General features: G+C 53.4%; 4 protein-coding genes and 1 pseudogene across 4 annotated transcripts; 1 reads left to right on the plus strand and 4 right to left on the minus strand.

The window, feature by feature from the left end:
- Window positions 1-229: 229 nt before the first annotated feature.
- On the minus strand, window positions 230-2,516 carry DCS_02892 (uncharacterized protein; the record flags this gene model as incomplete). Its single annotated transcript, XM_040800218.1, has 3 exons — window positions 230-2,077; window positions 2,137-2,256; window positions 2,319-2,516. 3 exons carry the CDS (start codon window positions 2,514-2,516, stop codon window positions 230-232), a joined length of 2,166 nt encoding a protein of 721 aa, XP_040661101.1.
- Window positions 2,517-7,617: 5,101 nt separating this feature from the next.
- Window positions 7,618-9,381, plus strand: DCS_02893 (ribonuclease Z; the record flags this gene model as incomplete). The annotated part of the gene is made up of 1 exon (XM_040800219.1): window positions 7,618-9,381. The coding sequence occupies one exon, from the start codon at window positions 7,618-7,620 to the stop codon at window positions 9,379-9,381; it is 1,764 nt and encodes a 587-aa protein (XP_040661102.1).
- Window positions 9,382-9,969: 588 nt separating this feature from the next.
- DCS_02894 (uncharacterized protein) lies at window positions 9,970-11,795 on the minus strand (the record flags this gene model as incomplete). The annotated part of the gene is made up of 2 exons (XM_040800220.1): window positions 9,970-11,170; window positions 11,299-11,795. 2 exons carry the CDS (start codon window positions 11,793-11,795, stop codon window positions 9,970-9,972), a joined length of 1,698 nt encoding a protein of 565 aa, XP_040661103.1.
- A 1,376-nt stretch (window positions 11,796-13,171) lies between these two features.
- On the minus strand, window positions 13,172-13,942 carry DCS_02895 (uncharacterized protein; the record flags this gene model as incomplete). Its single annotated transcript, XM_040800221.1, has 1 exon — window positions 13,172-13,942. One exon carries the CDS (start codon window positions 13,940-13,942, stop codon window positions 13,172-13,174), a length of 771 nt encoding a protein of 256 aa, XP_040661104.1.
- A 3,619-nt stretch (window positions 13,943-17,561) lies between these two features.
- Window positions 17,562-26,782, minus strand: DCS_02896 (annotated as a pseudogene).
- Window positions 26,783-27,326: the final 544 nt, after the last annotated feature.

The following is a 27,326-nucleotide window of genomic DNA, read 5'->3' on the forward strand; positions in this document are numbered from 1 at the left end:
AAAGGTTCTCATCGAATGGCACGAACATGGTCCTGACTGGATACGCGAGGACATTCCGATCCGTAATACTCGTAGCGATTGCCACTTGGCGGAAGTTCGTGCGACTGTCGATAAACTGGCTCACAGAATGAGTGCGGTGTGCTGGAGGCAAAGTCGTACCGAACCCTATGGTATGTGAGCATCCCCTTGAAAGGGCGAAGAAGTAGTCACGGTTCGGGCACAAACAAACTCACTCTGCCTGATGTAGCTGTGATGGAGGCGGAGGGTATTGGCCAAACGTCGGCCGATGTCCGGGGTTGTGGCCCCCTCCGAGGTAGGAAGATGTTTCAGTGATGGCGGGACGGGCAGGTTCCCACGAATTCAAGGATGATTGATGTATTGGGGCAACGAGCGAGTGGCTCACCCGAGATGGATTGCCAGACCGGGAAATGGGTACTGTCTCAAATCCAGGAGTGTCTAGGCTCGCTCGCAATGTGCTTGAACCTTCCTCACTGGACACGACTCTGTGGTGAGCTGGAAGCCCTGTCACTTGACGGCCAGGTCGCAACGTTTCGTTGAGTCGGTCATTCATGATGGAGGGTGTATATGGATCTGCAACTCGCTCGTAGAAGCCAGCCCGATCCTCCATAAGAATGGGGTTTGAACGACTACCAGGAGGGGCAGCATTCGCCACGATTCGATCAGGTGCCGAATGGACCGTGGATGAACCTGTGCCATACTCGCTGGTCGCAGCCCGAGACCACCCGGGGACAGCGGCATAACCAACGTGATGACCGTAGTCGAAGTGACTCGCATCTCGCGGCTCCAATGTCTGCGGCATGCCTACGGGGTGGTACCTGGAAGAACTGGCGTACATGTCCGACACAGCCGGCGGGCGCGAGGTTTCCGGGGGTGCGGACTCAATGGAACGTACCAACATATCCTCGACTGGGGTTTCCAGATGATGCGTCTGATTCAGGTACGAAGCTGACGCTGGACCTCGGCCTGGCTGGCCGCGAGTTACCAAATTGACCTCAGCAAAGGTTGCCAGGGCACCGGGGAGCGGCGTATTCCTACGCCGGGATTGAGGAACATAGCCATTCGAGCTCGGGGCGCCACCAGGGAGACCAAAACTGATAGGTGTACGGTGGCCTTGATCAGCGTTAACAGCGCCAGCTATGGGCTCGTCGAAGGGCACATGAGTAACTTGTCGTATGTGACCCGCTGAAGCGTCGGTCGCACGACTACGCTCCACGGCTTCGCTCCATGCTTGCTGAACGGCTGCGTATCTCTTGAAGCCGCGGCGTTGGGCCCGGCCTGGCCGAGCTTCATCGGAGCCTCGAGTGATACTCAACATGTGAAGTTCCCTGGTGGTCCCGGTAGAGAGGAGGCGAGAGGAGGCTCTGTCAGACACGTTCACCACATCCACACGGGAATCTAACGGTCTGGTGGAATCGGCAACACTAGCATCTGGAGGGTTTTCGTCGTCGAAATCGTCGTCTTCGGAGTCTGAGATGACAACGACTTCTCGCAGGATCTCCTCGAGCTGGTCGCGTCCAGTCTCCTCGTCGCCCCGCCACTTGACGAGGACATCGAGGCATGCCGCTTGGATGGTCTTTCGTGACTCATCCCAGCCCACATCCCTGAGCAATTCATCATACCTAGTATGGCAATGCCGTATGTGTGCCAAGACGGCCAGCTGAGCCCTTCGAGCCAGCGGCACATCGGCAGAAAGACCAACAGGGAGTTTGCCTCTGTAGGAACTACGCTGTGATAGCGGAAGGTCAGCTGCGGCGGCCGGTTGAGGCTTGATGTTGATCCCATGTGGACGTACTCGAGTGAAAGAATGGTCGATGATCATCTGTCGGTCAGTGTGGGGGATGCGAGGGAACAGGTCCCGTAGGACGGCATCGGCCTGAGCATGGTATTCCCTCTGCGAATAGGGGATAGGCTCAGGGCGGGCGTTAGGGTCCACGGGTAGGTGAATAGGACTATCCATGTGAATGGCTTTAGCCCTCTCAACTATGCGGCTGTCAAAATGATATCCGACGCGGTTGACCTGATTGGCGAAGCTGTGAGGGTCCAACTCATTCGTGTTCTGAAAGCAAGGTTAGCTGAACGAGGTATCGACGAGCATAACTTTTCAGCAGGCCGTACTGCAACGATGAACATCTTTGCACCGCTCTCCCGCGACATCTCCTTGCAGGTGCTGGTGAGTGATGGGTGGCCAGCGGCAACAAAGTCATAACCTCGGGGAGGTATTTTGGAGAAGGTGTTCTGCGAAGGAGTCAGCCGCAGGGGACAACAGTGGAGAACGAAAATGTGCCTGCCTCGATCACGAGCTTGATTTTCTTGTCCTTGTTCTCGACAAACTCGAGGTATGTGTGATGCTTGTCCTTCGGCTTAGGAAGCGGTTTCGTCGCGACGAGGGCAGAGCAGCGTGGGGGTGCAAAGGAGCCATCACGGGACCTGTTCTCGCGCCAGTGCCTTCCCTTGCCCGAGGAGGTAGCTGGCAACTTTCGCTTATTCTTGCCCATGTCTCAAAACAAGAGTCGCGGCATGCTCATGCTCAAGACGAAAGAGCAGACGGGGCCAAGGATAACTAGCAGGGCGTGAGTAGGGAGTGTCGGGAATGAGGGCATGCAGTTGATGCGACGAGTCACAGGCTGCTGGAAGCAGGACAGACATCCAAGGCGATTCCGGGACATATGCGGAGCTCTAGAGGAGGGAAAGACGACTGGACAGCGGGATGAGTGCTTCGAAGGGCCGCGCCGTGCTGCTGCCGCTGCCGATCCTACTCGATTCCTGACCGCCTTCGCTCTACACGAATCCTGACCTGGCGTGAGGTTGAAAAGTGCAGCAGGGTGGCGGTGTGGAGTACCAAAGAGACAGACAAGACGTTGAGGTGAAGGAATGAAAGGGACCAGGCGTCAGAGCAGAAGTGGGAGAGAGTTGTGTTCCATGGGGAATGAGGTAAGGCAACAGGCGGTGATGGCTGTGCTGTTGCTTGGGCAGCAAGTGTTGAGCACAGAACGGTCGTCAGTGGCCATTACCTAAAACTTCCCGCTGAGGGGAGTGGTTGTCAAACCAGCCAATCAAGATGCGGGGCGCGAGAGGATGGAGAAGTGGTTGGCCAATGACATGCACATGTACTTCTAACACATGTAAGTACGGAGTAGGGTACAAACAGTAATAGTAAATCGTGCCCCAGGTCGTCGTACCTGCTCCTGTTCGTTTTGTTCTATGTTTGCTTGTGCGCACACTTGTGGCGATTACTACCAGGTTGGAATGCTCTTTCACTTCTGCCAAAAGAGTACGACAGAAGAAAAGGCATATCGTTGTGCTTCGGCTGGCAGCGAACGGAGAAGCGCTAGTAGCAATGATTCGGGCGTCCATAGGTGCAGCAGGGCAATAGAAGTACAAGGAAATATGTATTGCTGTACGGAGTCCGAATGCAATAGTTTTGAAATGCCAGTACGTGGATTAGACGAAACCCATGCGCTACTACTTACTGCTATGCAGCCTTAGAGCTCTCGGACTTACCTGGCCCTTCCCACGTGACTTGCATCCCGAGCGAGCATTGTCCAGTATTATTACCAGCTGTTCGTTTCAAGGTGCCCCGAGCACGGACTGCAGGAGGAACTGGCGACATCCATTGTACTGTACGGAGTAGTCTGTATTATCCCATCCGCATGGTTACTGTACGTGTCCGTCCATGTAAGTACAGACATTTGACAATGGTGCCCAAGCCGTAACAGGAGATGGGGGCAGGGATGGGCGAGGGGCTAGTACCAAGGCCGTTGGGCTTCGCCGAGGCGCAGGTCTCGTTCAGCGTGGCCAGTGTTGCCTGTCTCGGGACACTGCCACACTCGGGTTTCACGGGAATTCCTGAAATGTCCACGATGTAATAATAGACACACATACCTGCTCCGTAATTACTCGAATGTGGTTTTCGGATCTCGTTTAACTGGAATGAAAGTTCTTCGCCTAGCGGGTCGCATACACGCACAATCTCGCGTGCGCAAGGTCGAGATCGAATGCCTGAGCCTCTTCTCGAACAGATTGATAGTTGGAAGATGCGAACAGGCTTCGATCTCGAGCTACCTCTGCGCTATCTGGAGTGAATTTATTGCCCATGCTGGCGTAGGTTGACCGACGGCTGTTCGCACACAGACGTGCACTCTTCAATCTTTAATTGACACTCCTTGCTGATTCGGTAACCAAGCTCGATTGCGAGTCAGTTGCTTGGAGTTGGTATGCAAGCTTCAGCGACTCGGTTCCCCGCGGAGTATCACACCAGAAGAATGGCTGTGCCAAAGTATCGAGAATTAATTTTAGTGACGGCGCAGTGGCTTGCTGCTCCTTGAAGAGAAGCGAGTCCATGTGCAGAGTACGCGGAGTAGGTTCAGCATGCACGCAGATCCTCGGGCGGAGTGGACAATGCTCCTAGGACTACCTACGATATGCCTGTGCGTACCCCGTACATGCACGCACTGTAGATGCGATGCGGATATTTCCGTGCAAACAATACGAGCTACTGAATAATGCTGGCGGCTGTGCTGTAGTCGCATCTATTGTCACGAACTTCCCATCGGGTGTTACGTAAGGCGGCGTTTCAGGGCGCATCAACAATAACAAAGGCCTTGCATCTCATGAACAAGGGACGACACGACATTCGCGGCAACGCTGTCGGACAATGCACCATGGCTTCAAGCAGCAAACCATAACGACAGTGGAGGAATTTTTCGGCAGGCACATAACTCCTCAACAATTGACAGGTCAGCGTCGGAGGCAAACAGCGGCGAATCGCCCGGTGCCCTTCCAGGGTCACTGGTGCGTGTCTGAGATGCACCGCCACGGCAGCAAATTTCCTGCTTTCTTGGCTGGCACATGATGCATCACATGACATGGTCAACACTATGGATGTTTCTTGTGCCTCATCAAAGCGTCTGCATGTGTCCGTACAGGGGAGGAAAGACGGACGAGTACAGTAGGGTTCAAGTACGGAGTAATTGCATTGTAATCCAACGGAGGAAGTACAAGTAAGTAAGTATTACATGTACGGAATACATGCAGTGCCAAAGGTTTGAACCCCCAAACATGCGACCTGCTCGCACGGGAATAACCAGTTCGCAGACGCACCTTCGGACGCCGAGGTACCTCCGCCATGGCCTGTCTCGTCTTGTCGCGCTACACAACTCGTGTATGTGCTGTTTTTGGCGGCCCAATGATTCAGTTCTAGCTCAACGAACATACCACAGTACTGTACTAAAGCTTGTACAGATATTGTGCAGGCGGTACTCCGCAAGTACATGCACTGTACCCTCAGCACCGACACTACCGCCGTACTCTATGACGGAGGACGAGCATCGCACTACCTTGAACTTCCGGGAAGCATGGACAGTTGTTCAATAGACCAGACTACGGGTTACGAGTACGAGGGCATCAATAGACGGCTAAACAATAGTTCCACATATTGGCAGTTACCTGCCAACCGATTTGTTGAAGGCCATTCCACAGGGGGAGTGCCAAGGCGCCAGGCTTCGGGTATGTGGCAGGTAGTCAAAGTCAAAGCCGGACGATACCACTTCCGCTTTCTCTCGGTGGCGTGGAACTGACTGGGAAATGCTATTCCCGGCCGAATGAAGCATGATGAGGACTCGCTCATGAGTAGCATTCGTCAGCCTTATGTTCGAATAGATACTTGGATGGTGCATGGACGAGTGTTGTACAGCACGGGCACGTAATTAGCACTATGATATCCGTGCTGGCTGTGACTGGGTTTTCGATTGGCCAAAACTGCTGGATGACATGCGCTGACAAGCGCTGACATGCGTCGTAGCAAGAAGGGACCGAACGGACTTGATTGACAGAGAGGAGAACATACCTGGTTCTGTCGTGCGCCTACCTAACTAGTAGCAAGTATGTACCAGGAATACCAGTGGTGACAACTTGTTTGTTGAGGGGATTGTTAACACTTGCTTACCATTGGTACAGTGCTGAGCCGCTGATCGCAACATGCAACTGGATGATTGGTACCACTGAACGCGGCTACTAGTGCGTGTGCCTTGCACCTAGTGAACCGTACTTTTGTACCACCAACGCAAGTGCCCCGGACGGACGCGAAGTGGGAGCGGTGACATCAGCGGCCACGGTTGGCCGACGGAGGCCAACTGTCCTGTAACGGACCAAACTCCCAATGAAGGGACCTACCCGTAGGCGCCCAAGCAAACCCAAGATCACGTACTGTCCACATTCTCCTTTTCTTGGGACTGCGTGCCAACTTTTCTTTAGTACTGTACATGTAGTGCAAATGCGAGAGAGGGGAGGATGGAACACGAGGACGGACGAGAACGGTGTACCGGTACATGCGCTTCGCGGTACAAAGCACAGTGCTTTTACAGTACTTGTACAAGTATGGGGGCTCGTACTTGGTACGAGCAGACCGGGAGTATTAATTACTTGTTTATTACCAAAGTACGGTTCACCCTTCATAAACTGGTACTCCGAACTTACATCATGCGAAGTTCCGAGCTGTACTCCATAGTACGTACTTGTATTGCTGGACTTCAATGTACGGAGTACAACGAGGCGTAAAAGTACAGCACATGTGTTATTACTTGCTGGTTAACCCAAATACGTAGTGTACTGTACTTGCGAGTACGGAGTACAGGTACGCCTATTCCTATAGGTATGCTTGAGTGAAAGCCTGGTGTCTATGTACTTGTTGTACAATCTATCCGGTACATACCCCGTACTTACAAGTACGTCCAAAATATCACATATCTACAGGTGCGCACTGGAGGTATTCATCGTCCAGGGACGGAGCAGAAGTACATGGAAGTTTAGATATACTGTAAGTGTACATGTACATATAAGTACTTGTACTACTCCCATGTTGGCACTTGCTTCGAGGTATTACTGTACTTATAGAGCACTCCGCACTCCGTCCTCCGTACATACTCCGTACAACTACATGCTAAGATAACACTGCATACTTGTACGGAGTACCTGACACACTCCTAAACTAATATACAGTACATGTACTCCGTACTTACTTGGGTGATCTGGCGGCTGCGGCTCAGACTCACATGCAAGAAGCGGGGCACAGGGGCTGTGAAAAGCGGGCCTCGTTGGGCCGACAGTCCAATCAAGCCATACTGCTGCTGGGAAAAGGCTTACGCGTCCACCGCCCACTTCCCGTTACCTGATCCTTGCTCTCCTGCGCCATTCCCTGCATGCTCCTGCCTTCACCACGCACACAAGAGTCCCGATGTAGCCGGCGCCCAGACAGCCAAGGCAACCGTCATTCATCCATCCGCCACCCACCCGTACCCATCCATCCGTCCATCCATCCGTCCCATTCATAGCGTCTCCCTCCCCGTCCCTCCTGTCCCGTTCAGATAGCACTCTCTCGCTTCCCATATTCAGCCGGTCCATTTTCTACATTGCTTCACCACCATCGTCATCGTCTTCGTCAACGTCATTCCCCATTGAACCTTTTCGACACCGATAATCCTTCGTCTACCGTCTTGTCAACGAGTCAACTGCCTTGACTTGCCTAGCTCCGTCTGTCGTCAGCTTCGACGGCGACGATTTGCCAATAACGCATTGCGTTGACGAGCCATCACATCCGCAATGTCGGCTCCGGCCCAGAACACGGTCGACCTCGATGCTCTGCTCGATCTCTCCGAGTATGACAACGGAAACAACTACCACTCGCCCTCCCTCTCACCGTCCATGACCTCGAAGCCGTCGTTTGCGAGCCCCGTCCCCGCCCCCGTCACTGCGGCCGTTGTTCCCACCACCTCGCAGACGTTGAGCGGCCCCAGTCACAACTACGACATGTATCGTCAGCAAACGGGCTTCGTCCCTGGTGCCATCGCCAACACAATGGCGGTCAATCAAACCAACAACACTGGCTATCAGGACTTTGGCAGCCTCGACTATCTCGGCAGTTTCGCCCCTGAGCAGAATGTCTTCGACTTCAACACATCGCCCTCTCAGGGAGCCATGGATGTCGACTTTGACTCTGCCGCTGACTCGCATCTCTTGAACACGGTGAACCCCAGCACCATCGAGCAGGAATCCAACAACCTACCCTCTCCTCTCTCCTCCTCGACTAGCAGCGTCGGCCGTCTGTGGCCCGGTGCCCACTCTCAAGCTGCTCTCGCCAAAGCCCAACAGAAGCAGCAGCAGCATCACATGATGCAGCAGCAACACTCGCAACGACAGACCCCGCAACAAAGGTCTCGCGGAAAGGCCCCTCCGGCCACGGACCCTATTGTTGAGCAGAAGATCACGCAGCTCCTGAACTCGATGCGCGCCAAGGCCTCGTCCCCCGATTCTCAAGACCAGTCCGGTCCCTCCAACCTGCCTCGTTACAAGAAGGAAGAAGAGGAAATGGACGAAGATGAGCGTCTGCTCGCCAGTGAGGAGGGTAAGAAACTTAGCAGCAAGGAGCGGAGACAGCTCCGCAACAAAGTATCTGCTCGTGCTTTCCGTTCTCGGAGAAAGGGTACCTTCATCCCCCTTGACCACGCATCGTACCCGTCGACGCTAACCTCGATGATAGAATACATTACACAGCTCGAGGCCGAAATCGCCAACAAAGTCAACGAGAATGGTGATTTGCGTGCGCAGAACCGTGCTCTGATCGAGGAGAACAAGCGCTTGTCCGACTTGACTCGCATGCTACTCGCCTCCCCTTCCTTTTCCAACTTCCTCGACCATCTCAGCAGCAACCCAACTGCCGGCCCCCAGCCGACCCAGATCAAGTTGGAGCAACCGTCTCAGGAGCAGATGCAGATTCCCAAGGACGTCAATCCTTACAACGGCCCGAGTTCTCAGCAGCAGATTGGCATGGCCATGGTTCCCGAGCAGACGCTGGATCTGTCGTTGATGGCTATCGGAAACTCGGCGTACAATTTCCAGCCTCAGGTGTTCGTTGTTGACACACCTGATATCCCCACCGCCTTCGACACCTCCGTCCTGTCCGGCAAGGCGTCCATCTTTGTCGAGGAGGATTTCCCCTCCGGGGACGAGAAGATGGAGATCCCGGCTCTTGAGCGTCCAGTCGAGGCCAAGGCTACTACGCCGGTGGAGCCTGCCGTTATCGACGAGGAGTTCGAGTCGGACCCCGAGTTTGCTCTCTTCCACTCGGAAGCCGGTTCGTCGACGGAGAAGCCTGGCGCGGCAGACGCCTTTTGCCTGGACAATGTTGATCTGTTCGGAGGCATTGAGGCCGAGAAAGTGCTCGCTCGCTACGAACTTGTCGACGCCACGGAGGATGCGGTTACTGCTACCTTTGCTCTGGCTCGCGTGCAATCCATCAGCGCCGGCATGGAGTCTGTTGTGTCGAGGCTAGAACTCTTGACCATTCACCTATGTCTTGACGGTTAGGCACATTTTGCTACCTTGATATTCTTTCGCTCTTGTTCGCACCTGACGAGCGAGCCAACATTAGGGCTGCGTCTGGCGTTTGGGAAAGGTCACTGGTGGCCACGGCAATATGAATGATTTGGGAATCTGGCGCTTAAGCCCGGGGCTGAAATTGAGCCCGATTCGGCGGCCTGTGTATATAGAAGCCAGTCTTGCTGCTGCTAGTCTTGCTACTACTTGATGAAGCGAAGTCGTCAACATCTGTCTGTCTACTTCAATATGATGATGATTCTAAATATGGCTGCGTGAACTGTGTATACGTACGTGTTTGTGGGTGCGTTCACCATGATGTGCGGCGAGACATTGACGCAAGTCAATGAAGAAACACTTCTCTATCATCGCTTACCATGAGTGCCGTGCCAATTACGTACATTCAATACAAGCGTACGGGATGTGAGGAGGGTGGCAGGCGTTTCACCGTCCTGAACTGTGCGTCATTCATTTCGAATTGATGATCAGTACTAGATAGAAGCCGTCGATTCGGATGAGATCTGCTGGCAATGGACAGCCACGAGGAAACTTGTATCTAAATTCGTCGAGCTAGCCCTCTCACACGCCCTCCCGCGCATGCACCGCCGTCCAGTCTACATTGAACGCTTCATCATCCTCTATCCTACTCGTGGCATGGTGAAAGGATTGGGTGACGGCGACTTCTTCCGCCTCCTCGGCCTCCGTCTCATCCTCAGCCTCTGTCTCTCTGGGCTGTCGATTCACTTGCTCCCCGCTCTGCATCTCCCAGCTGCCGACCCTCTCCTTGTGCTCGCCGTGCCCGGACACTGCCACGTCGGCGTCGCTGGCCTTTCGCATCTCGCCCTGGAAGCCTCTGGGGGTGTATATGTTGTCACTGTCCGCTTTCTTATGGGGCCGCTGAAAGCGCAAGCGGCCGAGCATCCAGAGCACGAGTGTGGCGATGGCGACAAGCCCGGCCATGGTGGCAGCACCGATGAGGCCTGCGACGAATGGACTGGTGGACCGGCGGGATGAGGACCGGTTGCCACTTAGTCCGGCGCACCAGGACGCCGGCGCATCGGGCTTGCAAACGCTACACCAGGACGTAGGGCTTGTGCTGCGATCTTCCATACTCTTGACAAAGGACGAGTAGGGGACGCTGGTTTGATCACTGCCAGCGCCGAAGAGTGCAAAGCTCGTAAAGACGTCGTTGGCATTCGCCGTGGAGCGGTAGTAGAAGCGTACCTTCAACTTGTCCGTAGGAGGGAAGACGTCCGAGTTGCTCGAGCTCATGTCCGAGACGAGCTCGAAGATCATGGTCGCACCGGGCTCTGGCAATCGAGAAAAGGGTCCCGACGCGAGGTTCTCGGTGGTGAGCAGACCGGCGATGGTGAGGAATGACAGCAGCGGTCGGAAGGAGCCAAACATGAGTGAAATCTTGACACCTCCCCCCTTTCTCGCCACGATGCCATTGAGCTTGTCCTCAACCTCGTAGGCGAGCGTTCGGCCAGCGATGCTGTAGAGCGCGTTGAGCGGGTCATCCTTCTTGTTCGCATCGTGGATCGCCTTATCTTGCTCAAGGTTGTACGCGTTGACCTGAAGAGTGTCAATTGTCTTATTCGCGTCCTGGAGCTCCTTGAAGACTGTTCCATTATGCCTGTACTGGTAGTTGACGAGGTCATACAGCTCATAAGCGTTGAGATAGGTCGCCTGGGCAGGCGTGACGAAGCCCTTGAGAGGATCAGACGAAAATAGATTCTCATAAAATGGCCGGTTGTCGTTGATTTGGCTCTGAACGTTCCTGTTTTTGTTAAGGTTATTCTTCATCTCGTCCTGCCATTCGCTGCAGTACAATTCGCCTTGGATACTAGGTGGGACTCGCGTTAGCGACGAGGCCGGTGTCGGCGCCGGTCGGCGGTCGCTGCTCACCCGAGAGAGGCGCTCGTTTCGTTCGAAAGAGTTCGAACCCTGGGATACTGGTATCCTAACAAGGGGTAGTCGGTGGTGTTGGAACCGGCGACCAAGTTCAGTCCCAGGTCAGTGCCGCCGCCGGCAGCGAGAAGGGCCATGACGTCGGGTGGGTAGAGGCCCTGCATGAAGGCGAGGGCACTGGCGGCGACCCAGTCGTCCGTCTGGGACGAGATGTTGAGCTGCAGGTTGTCGATGGCCACGACGTTGATGCCCTGTATTTGTGTGCCGTTGTTCAAGTACCGGGATCGAAAGGCGATTCCCTGCCGTTGCATCTGCTGGGCGCCTTCCGGCGTGAGGACGGTCTGCAGGCCACCCAGAAGAGGTGTGCTCTCGCCATGGTTAACATAGGCGACTGCAGCCCATACCCTGACGTTGTCTCCGTCATCGGCAGAGACGGCAGCAACGGCCAACAGCAGAGCCGAGGAGATGACGAGACGGGACGAGGCCGGGATCATGACGACGATGAAGGGCTGGCGATGGGAGAGTGGCGACGGCGCAAACACAAGCCAGTCTCGCTCGAGTGGAGGCAAGACCGGGAGGGCGATGACGATCGCAGGATGGAGAACGACATGAAATCACGGTTCCGGGATGGCAGGATCAGGACAGAGGACAGCAGTGCACACACAGGCAAAGGGAAGCCATAGGGCCGGGCCCCGCAATCGACGATGCGCCATGGCGAGCGATCTGACGGTAATGATTCGGCCTATTCAGCCACTTCCGCTGGGCAGGAGTTGACGCTCCGAGGAATAGGTGGAGGGCGAGTGAGGTTGGCAGAAATACGGAGTGTGGAGGAGACGATTCATGGTTACGAGTGTAGTCGCCTGCACGGTTGGTAGGCTAGGTGTTCTATGCACACCTTTGGCCACGCTGGCTCTAGTCGACACCCCGCATTTGTACCTATAAATGTCCCTGCAGGAGGTAAGTAGGTAACTTGATGAGGGATAGCATCTAACCTTACTCCATACTAGCCTCTACAAATGCCTTGGTGAAACTAGTCAGCTGTTCCTCCAATGGCTGCCGTTGATCGACTTGTCGACCACCTCCTTCGTAGCACTCAGTCGGATAGGTGCTCGGCCTCGGAGGAGAGGGCTAGGGATTGCAACAGTGGGAGAACAGCCAATAGCCGGCAGAGTTGTCGTGAGTGTTGATTAACTTGTAATTGCTTGTTATAGTTGTACTTACTTAGTCGGGCTAGTAATAGTGCAAGTACTGTAATTACATACTTAAGTACGTCGGTACAAGTACGTACCGACGATAAGGGTTTCGCTGCAAATTCAATTACGTACAAATATAGGTGCGTGGGGGGTAGTTGTACTTACTGCTGCACATTACGCAGGCCTGTAATATTCTGTACGGACTAAGTAATATGTGCATGTTTGTAAGTACTGTATGTACGTACTTACTATGGAGATCGAGTCATTGGCTTAAAACGCAGCAGTGCCATTGTTTTCGAAGTGCGGTAATACTCCATAAGTGCTTGTAAGTAAGCGCCTCCTCTATGCCGTGGAGAATGGACAAGATTCAAATGACAAGTTGTCAGCAGCATACAATGCTGCACGGCCGTTTTTCATTCCGGTACCAAGGACATGTTCTGCGAGCGACTTCGTACTGTACAAGCACCATGGCTTCTCATGCGCATGCCGTACCGTCTGTCTACTTGCAGAGCATCTGTGCCAATGGCGAGGGCATCGAAGCCTAAGCTGCTACTGGCCAGGTTGTGGCCAACTGGCGGCGAGGACATGGGGAATGACGGACACTCACACTCGCGTGCGTGAATGAATCAGTACATTGCAGGGATATCTCTAACTCTATTGGCCGCATTCCAATCTCCTCAGGCATTTCTTCTCCTGTGATGGGAAGGGCCTAAGGCCCAACCCGTTATCGGGTCTGGGAATTTTGGCGCCGGGGTTGGAGTTGGGGCTTGGGCTTGGGCTTGGGCTTGGGCTTGGGCTTGGGCTTCGGCTTGGGCTTCGGCTTGGGCTTGGGCTAGAGCTGTCGCGCAGCTCGATGTCGAGAAAGCCGGAATATATCTGACGAAGCTATTCAACGTCTTCCCAAACTGGCGTATGATTCCAGCCCTGTTGCTGCTGGGTACCTTGGGGGCAATGTCCCGGGCGAGATCTCTGAGCTGCTGGAGTAACTGAGGGAGGAGCAATTCGCCAACGACGCTGCAACCATTCGCGTCGGCGAGGTCGGCGTTGGCGAGAGTGACTTTGGCGAGAGCGGCGTTGGCGAGAGTGGCGTTGGCGAGAGCGGACCTCTGCTTGAATAGAGCCATGAGAAAGGGGCTCGTGGCAATGCCGAGCGTTTCGGCGAGCTCGAGAATAACCATGGCTTCCGTTTCGGAAAATTTGTCCGAGCCCCGAAGCTTCTCCGAGCAATTTTTAACAACCTCTGCCGCCGTATCGAAGCCATCGACGAGATTTTCGGTCTGAGAGTCCTCGAAGACCTCCACCTGCCTGCCGAGGCGCGTTATCGTGCTCGGCAGTTGCCGGAGGGCATCCTCAAACGTTGTGAGGATGGCATCGGTGGCGGCGTCGGGGGTAGAGATGACGGCGGCGGAGGCGATGGTGGCGAGGAGAATGCCGCTTGCGAACTTCATTGTGAAGGAGAAGATCAGATCAGAATGAAGATGCTTTGGCCGTGTGTTTGGTCACGTCTTCTTCAACAACTTGGGGAAAACGGCTGGAGGCAGGAACGCCTATAAGTACTTGCACAACGGCAAACAACACAGCCGCGTGCTGTGCGTCCAGCATTAAGTAGGTACTTACAGCACAGCAAGTACGTACCGGTTCTGTCCTGTACACGTACGTACATGTACTTGCCGTACGAGTAAGTGCAATACACCTACGAGTACTTAATCACTTGCAGCAAGTACGGAGTAAGTACACTTGGTTCACCTACATGTCATTTTCGTCCCACGAGATCATTACTTACTGGTCATGGATAATGTACAGGATAGAGTTGTCACGGGGACCTTTGCGGCACTCCTGCCAATACTACTCCGTTCTTGTGGTTAATTACAGGTAACAGACCAACTTGGAAGCACATGAATCATGGACTGGACAGCATGAGTAAGCAGCGGACTTATGTACATGTACATGTAGTTACTGCATATTACTCTACTTTAGTAATTACGGAGTACAGCACCTGTAGTGTTTTCTTGGTGGCAGATGAGCACAGCTACTCACATCGCGCACCCAAGTACATGTACAAGCAATGCGCCAGCATTTACAGGCAAGTACTTTTATGTTTACTGCGAGCACGTACAAGTACTTACTTACTTTAGTACCTACTTGCAGTACAAGTGCTTGCTTGTACTTGCACTTGGGTTACCGCCGCACATGTAGGCTATCAAACGGGTCGGCCCAGAAGGCCTAGAGCAGGCGGGAGAGCTCAAGTCTTTTCGGCACAACCCTTGCGGTTTCGCACAAGCTTGGCCACAGTCCAGGCTTTTCGTTGGACGCTCTAGACCGCAGCGGCAGCAGGTAAGAGCAGGACGGACGTTGGTTGATATTTGTCACGAACGGCCCAACACCAGTGCAATTCGGATAGCCATATTCAACTTCCCACCTAATGGTGGCACCACTTTTCGAATGACCATTGTGCTTCCAGCTCATATCTGCTTCGGCCATTACCTGTACATGTACTTGGTTGTACTGCACCTCCACGTGCAAGCACGCCGGTTCCTTGCTTGAATTGTAGATGGCGGGTTCGAAATACCCTTCTCGAAGATAAGTACAAGTAAGTACATGTACAGTACTTGAGCAGTGTCGTTGCCAAGCTATGGCCCCTAACGTGCACGGAAAAGCCGTGGCGCAGGTACAGGTAGGCCTAGCGTTGTGGCGAGGCCCCACCGTTGTCGAATATCATATTGATACAATTTCATGTACTTTAACTCGTGCGCAGTGCCGGTACAACTAAGTAAGTACTTACTTAAGTGAACTTGAGTATACTGTTAGTAGGAAGTAAGTATTATTTACTTACTCCGTACGGGGCATTACACGTACGCTGCACATGTGCATACAGTACTGTAAGTACCTTGTAAGTAATGATTACCAAGTACTCCGTGACAACAATGTGATTGGTATACTTGCAAGCACTTAAATCTACAGTACTTGTAAGTGTACACTGCGCAAGTACTTTTTGGTGTATGGAGTTCGGAGTAAGTATTACTGTACTTACTGATAGCTCCTTGACTGACTGCAACCCAGGTGGATCGTCCGGATACCTGTAAGTACTTACTTACATGTACGGAGCTCTTGCGAGTAAGTACCTGTACACATACTAATACTGTGCACCTACGTACTTACTGTACTGTACTGCACATGTACGGAGTACGTTGTAATACTTACTTGGCACTTGGGTGCCCCCGCACGTGAGTCAGCCTGACAGGCCACCCTGCTGTAATTACATGTAAGTGCTCCGTACGGAGCACTCGTGCTATTTTACTGTACAGTACTACTCACGTTCATGGACACCCGCATGTACAACTACATGCACTTACAGTACTTACATGTGGCGCCAGTAAGTGTACTCCATGTAACCTGGACTTGTGCATGTGGTAACTAGTAGACAGCTGCTACTGTAACTGTACTAGCACCCAAGTACAAGCGGGCACTGCGACCACTCGCTGTAGGTGTAGTTGTACTAGGCGCCAGTGCTACGATCCCCCTCGTCAACCTTTCGATGGTGATTCGACTGTGCTTGGGTACCTGTACGTTATCATTTATTATCATGCAAACTCGTACGGTAATAAGTTGCCTACTATTGCGTCGTAGCTGACGTATATGGGCCAACCTATAGCTAGCCCGTGGTGCTATCCTTGGCGCATGGCCGAGAACCTAGTACTGAAATACTGTATGCTAGAAAGTACGGAGCACCTGGACATGATTTCTGAACGTGCGGAGTACTTGCAGTACAAGTCCTGTGATAATACTTGCAGCATATACTTAGTTGTAAGTACGGAGTACAGCACAGGGACTCTACTACCAAGCACTGTAAGTAAGTACTCCATTGTACGGAGTCCAAGTAGGTGTGGAGGAGGAAGTATTGATAGAGTACAACGTAATACTGTACACCTACGACTTGGGTATACTGTAAGCAAGTACAAGTATTACTGCACTGTGTACGTAGCAATGATAGTCCTTCCCTACAAGTTGCGGCAGAGTTTTGTCTGTTTGCATGTGTGTGCATGCTTTATGCTGCATCACGTGTAAGCATGCCTTCCATACCTGTAATTACTGTACAGTGCGGTGCCATTCTGATGCTGCCACGGCCAAGGGGACGCGCAACCGCGTGAGCCAATCTGGACCGGCAATTGATTTCAACCCATCAGAGATGCGACTGGTAGAACACACCAAAGTAAGTAATACTTGGTAGACACATGCACGTACTTGCTGAGCCAAAGGGCTTCGTTCCGACCAATAATGCAACTACGGTACTCCGCACAAGCACTGCGAATACGTACCCACTTACAGTGCGAGGGGACATGGCCAGTATGGAGGACTGAGATTGTAGCACAGGTGCATGCTGGTGCGAGTACATGTACAGCGGCGGGGTGGCAAAAATGTCGATTCAATTTGTAGGAGCAGCGCTACCAAAATTGAATCGTCACTTTTGTCAACTGACTGTAAGTAAGTACTTACTTACGCGACGACGTGTGGACATGTGGGTGTGCTTCCTCAGCGCCATCCAAGTAAGTACTGCAGTAGGCATGGAGTGCAGAGTATTCCCAATCATCTATGAAAACCACCTGCCAACCCAGTCCTGACCTGTGCTGCATACTGTATGCATAGTACCCTTGTTTACAGTATACGTACTATTATACAGTACACGTACGGAGTTCGGAGTATAGGGTACTATACAGTACTCCCGCCTAAGGTGTACCTGTACGGTGATTGCTGTAGGGAGTGCTCGCTCCGCCCTGCCCGTTGCTTAGGCGTGCAAGGCACCTGGCGCTGATCATCGCGGCACATCATAGCGTCCCCCCCCGGCACGCTCGGGCACCTACCACAGCAGTCGTGGTGTGCCGCAAGGCACTGACACGGTAGCGACCTAGCTGCAGCACATCAGCATCGCGGGACAAGTCGATGAATGCCAAACCTGCATCTCGACGATGCGTTCGACGATGCGCATGGATGCAAGCGACGACGCCTGCCGTCCACCCCTCCCTCGTCCCTCCCATGGCATGCGGCGTCTTGGCCGTCAAGCGTGCGTCGTCAAGCATACGCCGCCCACCCTAACCCCATCGTCAGCATGTCACGTCGCCTTCCGACGTCCTTGAATCTCGGGGCAGCGTTCGGCGCCAACGTACCAGAGTACAGGACCGCGAGGTTGCGCTCGTCCGTCGCCTGGTTGATCAGGTCGTTGACCGTCGCCGTCACGCTCAGCGTCTTGGACAGCTTCTTCCGCACAACCTCCAACGCGCGGTCCGCTTCCGACCGTTCGTTGAAGTCGCCCGCCCGCTTCACTCTCTTCGCGTCCTCGTCGCTCTGCTCCGCCTCGTCCGAGCCCGCCTCGCCCTCCTGGCGTGCCTTCTGCAGCTTCGCCAGCCGCAGCGGCGAGACGGTCCAGGTGTAGAGCGGGTCGTAGCGCAGCACGTCGAGGATCGTCATGATCGAGTACTGCTCCTCCCGCAGCGCGTCGAGCGTGAATTCGCAGCAGCGTCGGAAGACGCCTTCCGTCTTCGTGATGCCCATGCCGTCGACAATGTCGCGCGTGAGCCGGAACGGCACGAGCTCCGGCACCGGGAGGATCCGGCCCGCCTCGAACGCGACCCCGAGGTCGATGTGCACCGCCTCGCCCGTCTTCGTGTCGAGCAGGATGTTGTGGCCGTGCCGGTCGCCGAGCCCCAGGGCGTGGCCGAGCATCGAGATGGCCGCCGTGCTCCGCGTGTACGCGAGCCGCCTGGCGAACCACTCGTCCGGGTCGACAAAGTGCTCGAGGAAAAAGTACCTCATCACCGGCTGGAACCTTTCCGTCACCTTGCGATACGTGCTGATGCGGCTCTCCACCGTTCGGCTCTGCACGCTGAAGATTTCCTTCCTGCACTGCGACCCCTTCATGTCCTTGGGGTGATATCTCTCGTGCGCGGGCATGAGAAACTCGTGCAGCGGCGTCGTCTTGGGCACGAACTCGATCAGCCCCGACGACGCCGTCAGCGGCAGCACCTTGTACGTTCGGATGCCGAGCTGCCGCTGCTGCGTGCTCCGGTGCAGCTTCAGCAACGACGACACGGCCGCGAAGACCTGTTCCATGATCGCATCTTGACGGAGGTCGTCGTGCCCCCCCTTCACCAGCTGCTTGTACTTTCTTCCGTCGCTGCCGACCGCCGTGATGATCTTCGGCGCGCTGACGCCCGACGCGATCGTCATCGTCGGCTCCAGCTTGGCAATCGTGGCCACGCTCGAGTAGTCCTTCGTCGCCGACACCTCCAGGTCCATCGTCGGCGGCGGAATCCGGTACCTCGTCAGATAGTTCACCAGGTTCTGCCCGGCAACCGACTCCGTCAACGCCATCCTGGCCCCCGACTTGTACTTGTTCGCGTTCCTGTCCATCGCCAGCATGTGGTAATACTTGCTCGTCTTCTCGATCGCGAGCCAGATCTGGGCCACCGACGTCGTCGCCGCCAGCCGCTGCGCGACCCTTTCCGCCGCCTTGACGCGAAGCACGGCGACTTCGTCCTTCTGCTGCGCCCTGGCCTTTGTGCCGGACCAGATCTGGTACATGCCGTGGTACGGATGGTCCACGCAGATGGAGTAGACCAGCTCCAGCAGCAGTTTCTGGAACGCGCTGTCGTCGTTCTGCAGCCGAGATGTCAGCTGGTTCATCAGGCTGGCAAACTTCCTCGTCGGCACCGAGCTCAGGTAGCGCTGCACCGCCTTGTTCGTCGCATCCTCCGTCGATCTTTCCAGCCATAGTGCCGTGAATCGCAGCGCGTCGTTGTTGTGTTCGTCCGACGTGGCGAGCGAGAGGAGGTAGTTCTCCAGGCTGAGCCGGACAAACTCGCTTCGCGTCTGCTCTACCCGACGTAGCTCTTGTTCGTCGAGGTCGAGCCACTGCTTCTCCTTCGAAAGCACGTGCGAATAACGCGTCCGAAGCTGCGTCTCCTTTGTCGACGCAATGAGCGCCTTGAGCTCTGCCACCTCCTCGCTCTTGCCTTTCTTTAGACTCCGCAATCTTGCCAGATCCTCCAGCCCGTCTGCGTCTTGCAGCTGCTCGTCGCAGAATCTCGCAAACTGGTGATACACTGCGCCGGATTTGGAACTGGAAACGTTATCGCGTTTCAGCTCTTTCAGTGCCGGCTCCAAGTACACCTTCTGGATGTCCCGCGGCTTTTCGAGCCGTGCAAGCGAGATCTTGTGGGCAATTTTGGAGAGCAAGTCCGATCGGCTGACGGAAATTGTTTGCTTCCCGAGAGAGGAGTCTCGTTCGATTCCTTGTAGCATTCGGATTGATGTGCTCATCTCTCCATGATCCCAGAGCGAGTTGGCAATCTCCATCTTTATGGCCGCATCCACGTGGAGGTTAAGCTCTTCGCAAACCGGAATCAACTTGTTGAGAGTTGTCGAGATGTTAAGCGACTCTTGCGTCGCCTGATGGTATCGATATATTCCCGACGCCAGAAGCATCGACTCGACTTGCATGCGTCTCAGTGAGGCCGTGGGGAGCTGGGCGTAGTGCAACAGTGAACTATGTTGGCTCAACATGCTTGCTGTCGTCTCTCTGCACGACAGCAGCTGGCCAACGTCGCCATACCTGGGAGCTTGTTAGCCTCGCCCTGTCCACGGAGCTAGGTCCATGCATACCGTCCACTTCTCATCCACTGGCTACGGTTTCGAAACCTGGCCAAAATCACCTCGATATCCGTCTCGTCTTGCACGTTCAACAAGTCGTCGAGTTCCGTCAAGCAAGCAAGTGAAGTCAGCCGACCTTTCACCTCAATTGCGTTGACTGCCGACCCGGTAATGCTTTTCATAATCCGACCAAACCCAGCATACACGGCGGATCGAACCACGGCAAGGTCTTGCGACTGGTGGATGCTCTGATATGCCTTGTACACAGAGACAGTTGGGTCGTCGGTGGCGGAGGGTGTTGGGAGATTCCATAGCTCAAGTCTTCTCGCTGTGCCAAAGGTGCTCTCTACTGATGCGTCCGCCGCCCCATGGTTCAGCTGAGTTTGAAGCACGGAATGCGACAACCCGGAAAAGCCCAATGTTTCAAGTGCCCCCACCAAAGCTTGGGCGTCAGTTTCTGCATCTGGTCGTTGAAGACGAATGTTGCTATCGTATTGAGCCCCTCGGAATGCCAGGCTTTTCGATCCCTCTTTCTCGTACTCCATGCGGGCAAGAACCTTGGCGAGACTCGCATCTTCGGGAAGCCCATAATATGTGTCTGGATCGTCAATGTTCTCGAAAATAGTAAGGAGGGTGTCATTGATGTCTGAGTTTCTGGAGACAGAGGACCTTCGAGATACACGCCCATTCTCGGAGGCGATCAGTTCTGCAAACAGCAAGGCCGTCTTGTACATGCCACAGCGCGACGCAGCTGATGCAGCAACACGATAGTCAATGTCCAACCAGTGCAGCCGATCTTCGATAGACGACTCATTTGGATGTTCCCGAGTCCTCAAGTAAAGGATGGTATTGAGCAACAATTTCAGATTGGCTTTGGCCGACGGAGCACTTGATCCTAGCCATCCGTTGAAAGCTGCCGATAGCTTGCGTTTCATCGACTGTTGTTGCTCTAGCTGAAAGTATAGAACAAGGTGAACGACAAACGGGAATGCCTTTTCGGCGAAGCCCTTGATCTCACCCAATATCCGGCGTATTGCTGAAAGAAGAATGGAATCCGGAACAGCCATGGCCAAGTGGGTGCTCAAACGCGTGAGCCAATCTCGAGCGGCAATGTCGTCTGCCCAAACATTTGGCGGGTCCTCGGTGATAGATGCTTGCGATGGAGGCGAGTGGTACAATCCCCATTGAGAGGCAACATAAAGAGACTCAGATAAGGCCTTCTGGCATCCCACGATGAGTGGCTCATCCCCTCGCAAAGTCGCACTGGAAACAGTGGTCCTCAGAGCGGCCTCGGACATTCCAGCGATGGCAGAATCTTGATTCGAAACAAAAATGAGCTCCTGCAGAAGACTCAAAATCCCCATTTCCGAACCGTTGGATTCGGGAGAAACCTTGAGGTAATCAACAAGCCGTGATTCGCGGAGTATGCCCGTAGGGATCCCCCCTGAGGCTGAAAAGGATCTTCCAACCACTCGTCCAGCCCACGACAAGTATTCTTGGCTGAGGTCCCGAGCTTCGCAGCTTTTCCACACGGCACCCGCATGAAGCATGGCATCCTCATCACTCTCTATCACATCGTCGTGGATGGCCCGTGGGACAGTAAAGTCGCTGCAGAGCAGGCCCAATGCAAGCCCTCGAGACGACTCATTCAGAAGCCCGTTCTTTGAGGCACCATCTTTCAGAATGTCCAGCAAGAGTTTGCTTTCAAACGTGCCTTTCTCCGCATTGCCGGAGGATCTTATATGCGCCGCCGATTGAGTGATGGACTTAAAAGATTCTGCCTGACCGTCGTGGCGGAACGCAGGAGACGAGTAATTGCTTAAGAATTCGTTGAACCACTTGTGAAAGCTCTGAGCCTTGCTCATGGTTGCTTTAAATTGGCTTTCCTGAGTTGTCCTGGACTGACTTGATTCGAGGAAAACACGAAGTGAGGCCAGGGTGGACAGCGCGTAACCGGCAATGAACGACGGAAATTGATTCAGGTATTGAACACTCCCAGAGAGAAGATACTGGCTCATTCCCAAGGCGTCATCGGCGCACTCCGAATCAATAATGAAAGGGCGAAGTGAGTTGAGCAACATCTCTAGGCAATAAGACTCCAGAGCCACGGGCCCTGCCAAGCAAATGACAATGCGAACTTTTCGGAGAACCGAGCAGGCGTGGAGCGAGCCCAATGCAGGATGAACAGTGTTGAATAGTTTTCTGGTGACTGATACCACCCCAGCCTGTGTCCAGAGTTCGTGAAACTGATAGTCGGATTCTTGACAGAGCCTCAAGAGACCATGAATGACGTACTTTGCTCGGAACATCGGCTGCTGATTCGGGGGCAGTCTCGCCGACGAATGTGCGATATTTTTCATCGCTTCTAAATTGTCGGCCGCGTATGCCAGATCGGGATGTCTCCGAAACACTTTCTCTACTGAGTCTTCCTGGTCGATCAACTCGAGAAATTGAAAGACGATGTCGACAAAGTTGACATCGATGGCCTTCATCAAAGCTTCTCTTCCGAGCTTGTTTCTTATGCGATCCTCCCCCTTCAGCTGACCTGCTTCTCTGAAAGCGTCGTCATAAATCATGCAATAGGATATTGCTGTGGCGAAATTCTCTCTTATGATATCTGTTTCGTTCAGGTTAATGAACTGAGATAAATCTTGACTCGCAGCCTCCTGCCCACGCATGAGAGCTAAGGCCATAGTCTCTGCTTGCGCGGAGCGAAGCATGTCGCTGAGGCTCTTGAAACCAAAAATGGAATATGGAACATCTTTTAATGCGTCGCTCTCCATCCAAGTGTATAGTAGTTGGCGCGAAAAGAGCAGAAACAGTTCTTTGGGCGAGCTGAGACTCAAGTTTTTTGCAATGTCTTCGAGCACCCATGTGGCGTATTCTGTTGCTTGACTAATTTTCCCAGGGGTCTCAAAGATGTGGTAGATGCATCTTCTCAGTAGAGTCGGCCAGCGGCAGGCAAGATTTGCAAGGACCAACAGGCGGAAGGCGATGCCAGCAGTGTCGTCCGAATTTGAGGGTAGGCTATCCAGAACATCCACAAATATTTCGTCATGCAGCATCAAGATATAGAGTTCGAATATTCCTGCGATATGATCGGCAATAAAGCACTTGACTCCAGTCGGACCAGTGCTTAAAATGTATAAAAGAGACGTTCGGCATGAATCGAGGCCAAGATTCGTGCCGTAGGACGGATCTGCACTGAGGAGGGTGAATAGCAGACGAGCCATTGACAATTGCGCTTTGGGGGAGAATAAATTTGACGGGAGGCAGACTTTAATGAAGTAGTGATAAAGATCACCCACTCCCTCTCCCAGGTCCTGGCCGTCGTTCAGCCACATGCGATGCAGACCGTTAATCACCTCGATGCAGGCGGTGAGGGCCACCTCACAACACTGATACTCTGAGTCGCTAATAATTGTTCCCAATCGTCGTACGAGTTTCAGTGCATTATGTTGTCCCATTGCGAGGTCCGAGTTGGACAATTCGACAACCAAGCATTGACACAGAAGCAGATCGTCATCAGGCAATGACAGAAGTTCCTCGAGCCACATTTCTGGAACGAGACCAAGTAGGTCAGCATTTACGTATATGGCTCGTAGGAAGGCAATCCGAGCCTTGAAATCTGCGTAAAATGCTCTGGGACTCGTAGCCATTTGTGAATTTTGCCGAGGTATAGCTGTCGCGGTTGATGTCGTCCCGTGGCCGCTGTTCTGTGAATCCAACTCCTCATCTAACTCCATGGAGTCCAGATCGTCATAGAGATGCCGTCCAATGTATTTGGTTTCTAAACAGGTGGTGATTCTGGCTATAAGTAAGAGAAGCCCGTTCCCCTCACTGTGCAATCGACCGAGAGAGGCTGTGGAGAAGTCGGGTATGCAAGGACTCAGCAGTCGCAATACTAGGTTAGTGAAGGAGAGAGGTTCAACTGAATCCAACGCAATCATAAGGCTTTTCTCCGTAAGATTCATCACTGCACCTTTAATACTAGACGATTGCGTTGAGTTCAATTCGCATACTTGCGGCAGAAGCATGGCGCCCATGACACAAGCAGACATAAGACTTTCAAACCGTTCGAGTGATATTTGGGTTCCGCCTTCACTCGACTTTTTGGTCCAAGAGGTACATAACTCATTCAGATCTTCCATCTTCGGGAATAGAAGCTCCAGCACCAGGTTTCTGGAGGAGTAGAAGTTCCTCGAGTCTGTGGGCGGGAGTGGGATGCTGGTGAGTCGTTCACAGGCAAGGTTTTTCGTTCCCATTCCGGGTTTTCTATGCGAGAGGAGAAGCAGGTACTGGTTGAACTGCGCCATTTCACGTTGCAATTTCCACGCCTCGCTTAGTGCCGTTCCGCATAGTAAACTGTGGTTGTCGAAGGAAAGCGGCTGAGCTCCGCAGCAGACTCGGAGCAAGTTGACAAGGTCCAGTGGCAAAACGTGCACTGATTGGAAGGACGCATATGTCGATTCATCTGATCGCGCGTACTGTCAGTTAAAATGCTACCCCGGTTAGGTGAAGAACTGACTCGGATTCCACTTCAGGAATAACCATCGTATGATGTGATTGCTCGTTGCTGGACTGGCACTGGGCAGTCTTGTGTTGCGTTCGTGAAACAAATGATGCATAAGGGCCAGCGAGGTGTCGGACAAAGTCGCAGGTCCATTGACATCGGCCGTTGTGACGAAAGTGTTGATATCCTCTGATAAGGCATGCGATGGAAGAACTTTGACTTCCAATATTGTCTTCAGTACAAGGCATGCTGCCCGACTTATCGCCGGATTGCTAAGTGATCTCGCGGCCTTGTGCCATAGCTGTCGCCAAATGTCTGCCTGGTCCTCGCCGGAAGTGATGGCAGAGGCACAACTGCAAGCGTTAGTTCGTTACCGCAGTGCAAAGTAGAGTGGGAAATCCATTACCTCGCACAAGCAATGAAAGCCCATGATGCAATAGTGTTGTTCTTGTCCGAGACGGAAGCGAGCAGGATTGCCAGCACTTCACCAACCTCATCTGGCACTAGCACATTGCAGGCGAGAAGGAATGGAATTAGCTGAAGCGCAGTTCTCTGTACACCAACATCGACTGATTTCAGCTTTAGCCGTAGACGGCTCAGGCTTTCTCGGGTCCGCCGTTTCTTTCGCGGTTGCTCCAGGTCATCGTTGATAGCGTCGGCCTGCGTGAATTGCCGCAGAAGGATAGCTTCTAACAGTGCCAGGTTCTGGACCAGTGCCCAGTGACCCTCCCCTTCCGCGTAATGAGGTCGAAGCCCAAAGAGAACAAGTCGAAGGGAGTCATTAGGCAATGAACATGTCGAAAACGTAATGTCGTGAAGCTGCAGTCGGAATGCCTCGCCGCGCTTAGCGTACTCAAGCCAAAGATGGTCTATCAGCATCTCAACGTCGATTCTCGCTGCGGGATCCAAAAGATTGACGAGGAGGTGCTCGATATGAACATTTGTCAAGAAGACTGTTCTTGATATCTCATTCCTGAGTGCCGTGATAAGCTCGTCTTGGGAAACCTTGTCGGGTCGCCACCAGTGGGTCATCAATGGAAGGAGACTTTTGACTAGAGAAATTGCGAATGGGAAATTATCAGCCTGGGTCGAAATAAAGACTTCGTTGGCAATGGCGAAGCAGGTAGTTTGCATGGAACCCAGGCTAAGGTGCTGCATGCTTAAAATCCTCAAGGCCAGGTCGGTGACATCATTGGCTCGCTGCAGAATGGGGGCGTTGGATGCCTGAACCAAATAGAGTATACCCTGCAGAGCATCCCTCAGAGGACCTCCTTCAGGCTGACTATGACTGGCACGTTTTTGGCTCTGTGTTGCGATGCTCGAACGCACAGTCGACCACGGAATCATCGAGACAGGCGCAGGGGGGTCGTGACCTGAAGCAGTATTGCTCCATTGTGTTTCTCCCGGAAGTGCATACATGGCAACGTCCAGAAAAAGGTCAACGCAACTTGCCCAGGGTGCGCCATCTTTTCTTCCGAGATATTCCACATGAGATGAACGTGCGAGGACGTGGGCCAAGGCCTTCACATAATCCTGGAGGAGCGGGGCCACAAAGTCGTCGTTGGGGCCGGGAAGAACTTGAGTAATGTGGTCTATAAAGGCGAGAATCGTCTTTCGCCCCAGTTTGGAAACACCTCGAGAGGCGGTGACCCTGACAGCAGCGGCGCATTTCGAAAGTCGCGAGCTGGCGCTGTTACGTTTGACCTGGCCCTTTCTCTTGTCGTAGAAGACTGGTTTCTCGCTCAATACAAGGCTGAATATGGCCTCAAATATTTCATGATAGCCTTTGTCTTCCAGGGCATTGCTGTGCACACCCTATTTGTTGGCATTTCTCAAGACAGGGAGTTGCTAGGGGGAAACACATACAGGCTGGCAGACGGATTCTTTAGAAGATGGGTCAAATCTTCCAAAGGATTAGTGCGAGTATCAAGCACTTCGGCAGCGAGTACATCTCACCATCTACAGCCTTTTCGCGGTCCCTGAGGGAGCCAGACTTGATATCTCCTGCAGTCGGTCAGCCAACTCAGCAAATGACGGTATGTGACGGGATGGGTCGGGACGGTGGTGAGTATGAAGGCGGAAAGGGTTACAGACTGGCAAGATTTTTAACAGTCGACAGGTGGGAGGACATCCTTATTCAAATGTGTCATGCTTCTCCAGAAAATTCACTTCGACGTTGCAGATAGTACGGCTGTGGGACGTTCACGAACGCGATTGCTGGGCCGTGACCGTGAGCTCTCATTTACGGGCCAATGCTTGCTTCCCTTACCGTTGGGACGAAAAAAGCAAGGGGACGGCGAGAATCAAATCAAATCAAATCAAATCCATACTTGGGTGACTCGAAAATAGAGGTCGCTCTGGTTTTCAACCCAACGTTGAAATTAAAGGGAACGTGGAGGCAGGTATGCTGCCAATGTGCGAGCACGCATGATGCATGGGAGTAGTTGGTCGTTGCCTCGTTGCCTGGACAGGTCAGTCAGTATTAGTGGGTGGGTGCTTTCGAGCTCTACATAAAATATTACTGGAGCTCCCAAAATAAATCCGGCAGAACTCTCACCGCCCGCGGAGTCTCGTGTTTGTCGTCAGCAGCATCCACGGCCTACATCGCAAGGATCCATCCAACAACTCGAGGCTTGCATTGTCGTTTGGCACATCAAATTGAACTTGGGGCCCCG

Source organism: Drechmeria coniospora, chromosome 01, assembly GCF_001625195.1.
Source record: "Drechmeria coniospora strain ARSEF 6962 chromosome 01, whole genome shotgun sequence".
Taxonomy (NCBI): domain Eukaryota; kingdom Fungi; phylum Ascomycota; class Sordariomycetes; order Hypocreales; family Ophiocordycipitaceae; genus Drechmeria; species Drechmeria coniospora.